General features: G+C 43.2%; 1 protein-coding gene across 1 annotated transcript; it reads right to left on the reverse strand.

Moving 5' to 3' along the window:
• Positions 1–811: 811 nt before the first annotated feature.
• On the reverse strand, positions 812–5798 carry HSPA5 (heat shock protein family A (Hsp70) member 5). The gene is made up of 9 exons (XM_080667209.1): positions 5684–5798; positions 5388–5599; positions 5061–5292; positions 4544–4681; positions 4128–4240; positions 3637–4027; positions 3277–3514; positions 2790–2957; positions 812–1725 (listed from the first exon to the last, which is right to left on the reverse strand). Exons 2-9 carry the CDS (start codon positions 5507–5509, stop codon positions 1163–1165), a joined length of 1965 nt encoding a protein of 654 aa, XP_080523335.1. The 5' UTR covers positions 5510–5599; positions 5684–5798; the 3' UTR covers positions 812–1162.
• Positions 5799–9376: the final 3578 nt, after the last annotated feature.

Genomic DNA, 9376 nt, shown 5'->3' on the forward strand with positions numbered 1-9376 from the left:
ACCCACTGCACACAGCACGGCCGTGATTGTCTTCCACTTGGCCTGAAGACAAGTACTACTCTAGGCCTATCCAAATGCTTCTGGGCGTTGCAGCCAAGGTTCTGGCTTCAGAGTAACACAATCGTGCCGTCAGGTCCCAGCTCTGCCAGTTAGCAAATTAACCTTTTGGCCAGTTGCCCATCTAAAAAAGTTATCCTTGGGTCTTATTGGATATCATGTTAGTGCCAAATAGCCCCTTATTGGTCATACTACTTATTCACGACCATCCCTTTGCTTGGGAAGCCAATCCAAGTATTCTTGAACCTGTCATGACATAAAGGACTGCCTTTCATCCACAATGGCAGAGGAGCTTAATGTGGTTTCAAGGTCACCACCGTCCTAGCTCCCACTCCAGTAGCACCTGGTAGTGAGAAATTTCAGATGGGGATTCTGACATAGTGAAATTAAAAATATACCTTTACACCCTAAAATAATGAATTCAAGTGTGTAAAGTTAACATCAGTGATCTCTTTATCAAGTCTTAAGAAAATGCAAACAACCTAAAGTATCATTAATAGCCAAAAAAAAATAAGCCACCAGAAAGATAAGTTTTATAAAGATAAGGGGAAATAGGACATTTCAAACATGTTCAAGAAAACACCACTCTTGGGCATTGTGAAATGACCCTTGCCTAAGTAAGGATATGGGTGAATTAAATTGAAGTTAGGCAAGTTCCCAGTTACCTCAAAACCCCAACCCCCGCCCCCCCCCTTAAGAATCTAAACCGAAAATAAATGATTGACCCAATTAGAAAACTTATCACAAAAATTAGACCAGTGTAAATAACAAACATTTATTGGTGTCACTTATGGTAGAAAATAAAGTTCCTACACCAGATGCACATGACCCAATTGTTAAATAGAACATTTCCACGGTGAACACACGCCCTAACCAGCTTTTTATCCACTTTTTACGGCAGCCAATTTCTCCTCTCCCCCAACCCCAAGACATGTGAGCAACTGCTAATGAAAAGCAGTAAACAGCCACTTGGGCTATAGCATTTTCAACTCCACTCTGAGGTGAAGATTCCAATTACATTTGAGACTTAAGTTCTCTCAATTTTCTCCTAACGAAAGTTCCTGAGTCCAATATTTACAATATTACAGCACTAGCAGAGTAGTGTCTACAACTCATCCCTGTCTGCTGGTTCCTCTTCCTCAGTTGGGGGAGGGCCTGAACTTCCATAGAGTTTGCTGATAATTGGCTGAACAATTTCTTCTAGTTCCTTCTTTTTAGCTTTGAAATCTTCAATGTCAGCATCTTGGTGACTTTCCAGCCATTCAATCTTTTCCTCTACAGCTTTTTCCATGGTCTCCTTATCTTCAGAGGAAAGTTTACCTCCCAGCTTTTCTTTATCTCCAATTTGATTCTTTAGAGAATAGGCATAACTTTCCAATTCATTTCTAGTATCAATGCGCTCCTTGAGCTTTTTGTCCTCCTCAGCAAACTTCTCTGCATCATTAACCATCCTTTCAATTTCTTCAGGTGTCAGGCGATTTTGATCATTGGTAATTGTGATCTTATTTTTGTTGCCTGTACCTTTGTCTTCAGCTGTCACTCGGAGAATGCCATTCACATCTATCTCAAAGGTGACTTCAATCTGTGGGACCCCACGAGGAGCAGGAGGAATTCCAGTCAGATCGAAAGTTCCCAGGAGATGATTGTCTTTTGTCAGGGGACGTTCACCTAGAAGTTACACATAAAAATCTTGTTAATGACCAACATTAGTACACGTGGATCCCTGTATTTCCGTCTGGCAGAGCCTACAGTGAAAAGGGCACTCTTATCAAGCCAGAAGTGGGTCACTGGTCTATAAGAAGCAACAAATGAACTAAGTGAATTAAGTTCCTACTAACTCTTTAAAAAATATATATATACATACATATATAACATATACAGACAGTCCTTGGGTTACGTAGGACTCGACATACATCGTTTCGTGGTTACATTGCCATCTCCCATTTATTTATTTAAAAAAAAGTTCCGTCATTTCGATGTATGTACATATGTGCTTTATGTTTATTATTATTTACTTACCACAAGTAAAGGTCAGGAATTGTTATCTCTTAAATTTTTTTTTTACTATCACTTCATTACTGCTGTGTATGTGCTCCATGTGAATGATGTAGGTGCTTATGTAGATGGGTTCTGACTTGCGGCGAAAATCACGTTATGTCGCACCGTAGGAACGGATCTGCGACGTAACCCGAGGACCTACTGTGTGTGTGTGTGTGTGTGTGTGTGTGTGTGTGTGTGTGTGTGTGTGTGTGTATTTGTTTATTTATTTTTTTCAGAGAGGAAGGGAGAAGGAGGGAGGGAGAGATAGAAACTTCAATGATGGGAGATAATCATTGATCAGCTCCCTCCTGCACACCCCACAATGGGTTGCGGGCATGTGCCCTGACTGGGAATGGAACCGTGGCATCCTGGTTCATAGAACACTCAACCACTGAGCCATGCCATCCAGGCGTTCCTACTAATTTCACTGGCTTTACATGAACCATTTTCTTGTTCTTATAATTTAGAGCTAGCTCAGAAATTATTTTTAATGGGCAGTAGTTCTAGGAAGCTAGGTAAGAACTGGATTTTAATGCCAACTATAACAAACTCAGCACTAGTTAGGGACCCCCATCTGAAAACAGCAGATATTTCTTTCCCTAGTCTTTTCAATTCAATAGAGTATATTAAAAGCAAGAAGTCATGTTGTTCACCACACACATACCACGATATTAACCAATATAAGCAATTACCTTCATAAACCTTGATTGTAACAGTTGGCTGATTATCAGAGGCTGTAGAAAAGATCTGTGACTTCTTGGTGGGCACCACAGTGTTCCTTGGAATCAGTTTAGTCATGACACCTCCCACAGTTTCAATACCAAGCGTAAGGGGACATACGTCAAGCAGTACCAGATCACCTGCAAAGGTAATGATAGAGTTAATTTCTAATTAAAGAGTCAATAGAATTACTACTAAGCAGTCTCCCCATGACCATTACAACTTTATCTTCTCCGTCTTTCTATGTGGTTAGGTTCTATACAAAACCATTTTAGAAGCAGTTAATATAGTTGCTAAGGATCTTAAAACTGCATCAGGTCTTGTCCCCACTGTACCCTTTATTAGCTATGTGACCTTGTTGCTCATATTCTATTGCTTTCTAAAGCAACAGCTAATTATAGTCTTCCCATCAAGCAAGCTGCTGAAGCACTCTGGAAGATGCTTCCAACATTGACCTACCTGTATCTTGATCACCAGAGAGTACACCAGCCTGGACAGCAGCACCATACGCTACAGCCTCATCTGGGTTTATGCCACGGGATGGCTCCTTGCCATTGAAGAACTCTTTAACCAGTTGTTGAATCTTGGGGATTCGAGTAGAGCCACCAACAAGAACAATTTCATCAATATCAGACTTCTTCAAATCAGAATCTTCCAGCACTTTCTGGACAGGCTTCATGGTGGAGCGGAACAGGTCCTAGAATAAAAGACAATAATTACTATTATGATGCCTGTTATACTGACTTATTATCTAGATTTCTAAATGCATTGTCTCAATCTTACTAGATCTCATCAGCAATGCAAAAACAAGGAGCATACCATGTTCAGCTCTTCAAATTTGGCCCGAGTCAGGGTCTCAGAGAAGTCTTCTCCTTCATAGAAGGACTCGATTTCAATTCTTGCTTGGTGTTGAGAGGACAGGGCCCGTTTGGCCTTTTCTACCTCGCGCCGGAGTTTCTGCACAGCTCTGTTGTCTTTCCGAACATCTTTGCCAGTCTTCTTTTTGTAGAGCTTGATGAAGTGTTCCATGACACGCTGGTCAAAATCTTCTCCACCCAGATGAGTATCCCCATTAGTGGCCACAACTTCGAAGACACCATTATCAATGGTGAGAAGAGACACGTCGAAGGTTCCACCACCCAGGTCAAACACCAGGATGTTCTTCTCCCCTTCCCTTTTATCTAGGCCATAAGCTATAGCAGCTGCTGTACTGTTAGGAGAATTTAAAAAAAAAAAGTTCAGATAAGTTATATAAGTTTACAATTTCTCTATTTAGCAACTATACCATTCTCTTTGAATTTAACACTTACGGCTCATTGATGATCCTCATAACATTCAATCCAGCAATAGTCCCAGCATCTTTGGTTGCCTGGCGTTGGGCATCATTGAAATAGGCTGGTACAGTAACAACTGCATGGGTAACCTAAAAAAATAACAAAAGGTAACTGTCTTTTATCACACGGCTTTACCCTTATTTAAGTTACGGTCAAATCATCACTTTAGTTTCTAAGCTAGTTTATTTTTAAGATGGGCATAATATATATAGTTTTATACCCAGGTAAAGTCCCTAGCATTTTGTTTGGTCTACAGTAAAGTATGCATGTAATTAAAACTGATATACATGAATGTCATTCAGATTCAAATTATAAAAACAATGAAGGCATTTATACAACACAATCACGAACAGTAACAATAAAAATACTTAACATGTTCTAGAGAAACTTACCTTCTTTCCCAAATAAGCCTCAGCGGTTTCCTTCATTTTAGTGAGAACCATGGCAGATATTTCTTCAGGAGCAAAAGTCTTTGTTTGCCCACCTCCAATATCAACTTGAATGTATGGTTTAGTTTTCTTTTCAACCACCTATTTTAAAGAATGATTATTATTGCAGACACAGAGGCAACACTTCAAACTTTAAAAAAAAGGGGGTTGTCAAAAAAAGGGGGGGAGGGTTGAGTGAGAGGCACTTCCTCCCCTTACAGTTTGATTTACTTTGAGCCCCTGGAGCTAAATACTGACCAAAAATACTTCTCTTAAATCATGAACTATTGTGGACAGAGTAGTTATGTCTGAAGTGTGTCTGTAAATTTTGTAACGTATCAGAATTATTAAATAAATATTATTATATGTACCATGTCTCTATCCTTTTTTGTCTTCAAAACTGTTTTTCCGTAACTTCTCAATCTTAAATACTCCCACCACCACCGCCCACTTCCTATCCGGTGAAAAAACCCGGCCGAACCTTGAAAGGCAAGAACTTGATGTCCTGCTGCACAGACGGGTCGTTCCATGTGCGGCCGATGAGCCGCTTGGCATCGAAGACCGTGTTCTCGGGGTTGGAGGTGAGCTGGTTCTTGGCTGCATCGCCGATCAGACGCTCCCCTTCAGGAGTGAAGGCCACATACGACGGAGTGATGCGGTTGCCCTGATCGTTGGCGATGATCTCCACGCGGCCGTTCTTAAACACCCCGACGCTGGCAGAAAAAACGAACGGAAATTATCAGCTCAGCCATTCTCACCGCAGCCCAAGGGGGCAAGCCCCATTCTCCTTTCCACAAATCCCACTTACCAGGAGTAGGTGGTCCCCAGATCGATGCCGACCACCGTGCCTACGTCCTCCTTCTTGTCCTCCTCCTCGGCCCGCGCTGCGCCGAGCAGCAGCAGCACCGCAGCCACCAGGGAGAGCTTCATCTTGCCTTCGCTGTCGGTCAGCAGGCAGGCGGGGCGTCGCAAGCAATCCAGGCACAGGCCCAAGCAAGGAAACGCACCAAGGTTACCGATCTGAGGGAGACACAGGGCCCGGAGTCAGGAGGAGCAGTGGACAAGACGAAGGGCGGGTCTGGAAAAGCAGGCCGCGGCGCTTACCTCTCTACCTCTCGCACTCACGAAACCCCAAAATCAGTAAGCGTGTAATGACTCGGACAGTATCTACCGCGCGGTCCCCCGACTCCGTTTATATACCCTCCCCCCAGCCCCGTCGTGGAGGCAGCCGATTGGTCAAGGCTCTGCTAGTTGGAGCCCGCTGATTGGTCCAGGCCATCAAGCTGGCCGCCACCGATTCGAAGCAGCTTCCTACGCAACTGACGTCACCGCTACGCCCCCAGGGCGGACTCATTGGCTGCTGATCGCGCCCAACAACCACCAATGGGAGTCAACATCCGCTCCCGTGATCTGGGCCCATTGGTTCAGCCGCTGTCCGTTCCTCGTGGCGACCTCTCACCCGGAGGCCGTTTCTACCGGTAACCGCTGCGGTCCCGCCTCCACGCTGGGCCCTCGGGGGCCGCAACCGGCCTGGGGCCTGATTTCCCCCGAGACAGTGGGGCTTCAGTCCTTTGCTTTCCCGCAGTCTGCCTGCCTCTCCTCTGTCCCTCATCCCGAAGCAGGAAGCGGCTCTTTCTCTTCCCGGCCTCCATCCTGTCCCATGCAGCAAGGTCTCAGCGTAGGTGCTATGATCACCCGAAAACGAATTTCTCTGCGCTTTATAGCCACTACCGGTACTTGTACTAGGGTGTACGAGTCTCTTGCTGCTCACCGGCCGGCGGCCCTCGAGCCGGGACCTGCTCATCGCGCGGCCCGAATCATGGCTCCTCCTAGTCAATATGTCGCCCCTGCTTCCCCTGCAGCTATCTGTCTAAACCAGGCCTCTCCACATTGCCCTGCCCCGGGGTAAGTCACAGGACAGGCCGGGCCAAAGTAGTTATCTCCTGTCCCTGAATCCCCTCCCCACTGTGACCACACGCTCCCCGAAGAGCTTCTGATGCCATCCCTCCCACAGGCGTCATTTTTCTAGTGTACGTTACCCCTTTCTTTCCCCTTCCCCGTCCATCGTTTCCCTTTGTGGCTCCCATTACCATTTACAAGACCTTCCTTATCCTTTATTATAGATAGCTTTCTACCTCCACTCTTTTTGTCTGATTGTGCTTTTGGTACACAAAGACTTCTTTTTTTTTAAATATTTTTTTATTGATTTCAGAGAGGAAAGAGAGGGAGAGAGAGAAACATCAGTGAGAGAGAATCATTGATCGGCTGTCTGCTACACGCCCCCTACTGGGGGTGGGGCCCAGAACCCCGCCATGTGCCCTTGACCCCAATAGAACCTGGGACTCTTCAGTCCGCAGGATGAAGCTCTATCCACTGAGTCAAACCAGCTAGGGCCACAAAGACTCTCCATGGTGCCTTAATCTTGTATAGCATTCTGCAGCAGAAAATGACATAGGGTACTATTTACTTGAGGTTTACTATGTACCAACCCCGTGTCATTCAGTCCTTACAGTTCAGCATTTGGCATTTCCCATTTTCTAGGTGAGAACATTGAGACAGAAAGAAATTAACTAGCTTAAAAGTCATAGAGCTGGTGAGGGATGGAGTTAGGATTCCCCCCCCCCTTTTTACTGAATTTATTGGGGTGACATTGGTTAATAAAATTATGTAGGTTCCAGGTGTACAATTCTATAATGCATCATCAGCATATTGTGTTCACTACCCTGTCAAGTTCCTTCCATCACATTTATTACCCTCACCCCTTTACCCTCTTGTACCTCTCCCATCCCCCTTTCCCTGTGGTAATCACCACACTGTGGCTGTGTCTATGAGGGGATGGGATTAGGATCCAAATCAGCATGATACCATAGCCAGTGCTCTTAGCAATTTTTTAAAATTAGTGAATACATTCCCCACTAAGTGTATTTTTGAGATTCATGGGTATGGCCAGTACTGTGTCCACATAGCACTGAAACATCTTACATACACACAGTTCACTAAGATGCTGAGTGTAGGAGTCAGTACTCAGGAATTTTCCTCTGTGCTCTTCAAAGGTTATACTGGTGACTCAGAATTGACTCCATTCTTACTATCCAAGTTGCATCAGCCATCTCTTTGAACAGGGATTGTAATACCACAGTAACACTGACCCTTCTTTAGGTTGCATCAGTCTATTATCAAGATAGAAATCACCATTCAGCACTGGCCTCGTGGCTCAGTTGGCTGGAGTGTCGACCTGTACACTAAAAGGCTGCTGTTGCTATTCCCAGTCAGGGCACATACTCAGGTTTTTGCATTCCATCCCCAGTCAGGGCAAGTATGGAAACAAGCAATTGGTCATTCCATGTATCAATGTTTTCTCTTTCTCCCTTCCACTTCCTCTCCCTCTAATAAAAAAAAAAAAATCAATAAAAAGAAATCTCCAGCCACATTACAGCTTCATATCAATTTGAGCAAATTTCCTGTATACAGGGTGGGGCAAAAGTAGGTTTACAGTTCTTTGTATAGAAAATAATACAATAATAAATAATAATATAAGAATAAACGTTCTCGTACTCACAACTGTAAACATACTTTTACCAAACCCTGTATATCACAGTTCACTTCTATTAAAAACAAAGCTTTCAATTTCAGCTTCACCTTTGATTGATGGAGTAACCTTTTGCAACTCTCTAATATTTAGAAAAGTGATACCTGGCTAACTTCTGAGGGGAATTGAGCATATTGGTGGTTGTAATATCTTTTTAAAGCCAATAAATTAGGTATATGTTATATTCCAAAGTGTGATCATATGTGAATTGAATAGGGAAGTGTACAGGTAAATCTAGTTTGCTAAATGTTAAATGCTGATAATAGTTATCAGTGCCAATTTATCAATGTTTTAGTAAGTGCTAATTGCTTTATGTATATTTTCTGTTTTAATCCTTATGAAAGCATTTTTAACCCCTACTTTAGAGCTAAGGAATCTGAAGCTTCAAGAGGTAAAGACCTTTTCCCAGAAAATCACACAGCTGAGAAGATATGGAGCCAGAATTTGAGACTGACATTTAATGTTTAATTTCTGTAGTCTAGGTTGTCATCCTGAGCTTCTGGTTTATAAGATTTTGTTTTAGGATATAGAGTAGTTATATAGTTTGCAAACATTTTAATAAGGGGTCATAGATAAATGTAGAGTTTATCCAGTAATTTAAACCACATTGCTTCACTTGTGTTCCCGGAGGTAAGAAAATAAATTTCCATTTCCCATCTGATCTCAGAAAGCTAAGCAGTTAGGACTGATTAGGATTGGATGTCATTTCGCTTCTAAATCTTCCTTTCTGAAAGGGAATAAAGGCAGAGAGGTAAAGGAAAAGTCCTAAATAATTGATAAGTTGAATGTTTAGACCCTGATAATTGAGAATTTTTCACATGCTTTTTAAAAATATGTATATTTTATTGATTTTTTACAGAGAGGAAGGGAGAGGGATAGAGAGTTAGAAATATAGATGAGAAACATCGATAAACTGCCTCCTGCACACCCCCCACTGGGGATGTACCCGCAACCAAGGTACATGCCCTTGACTGGAATCGAACCTGGGACCCTTCAGCCCACAGGCTGACACTCTATCCACTGAGCCAAACCGGTCAGGGCTTCACATGCTTTTTTGGAGAGAATATTCAACTTAAGAGGTAGGGCACATGAACTTGGGGGGAAAAAACAACCTTCCAGAGCCTCAATTTCTTCACCAATTGAATGTCAGGATTTCTGTCCTGCCTGTCTTAGTGGCTTGTTGCAAGGATCAAATGAAAAAGTACTTG

Source organism: Plecotus auritus (genome assembly GCF_963455305.1).
Source record: "Plecotus auritus genome assembly, chromosome: 5".
NCBI classification, from domain to species: Eukaryota; Metazoa; Chordata; class Mammalia; order Chiroptera; family Vespertilionidae; genus Plecotus; species Plecotus auritus.

Excerpts from the sequence above, each read along its gene's own strand:
- HSPA5 (XM_080667209.1), bottom strand. The coding sequence starts at position 5,509 with ATGAAGCTCTCCCTGGTGGCTGCGGTGCTGCTGCTGCTCGGCGCAGCG. Across the intron at positions 5,293-5,387 it reads CTGGGGACCACCTACTCCTG|CGTCGGGGTGTTTAAGAACG; the intron begins GTAAGTGGGATT and ends TTTTTCTGCCAG. Across the intron at positions 4,241-4,543 it reads AGGCTTATTTGGGAAAGAAG|GTTACCCATGCAGTTGTTAC; the intron begins GTAAGTTTCTCT and ends TTATTTTTTTAG.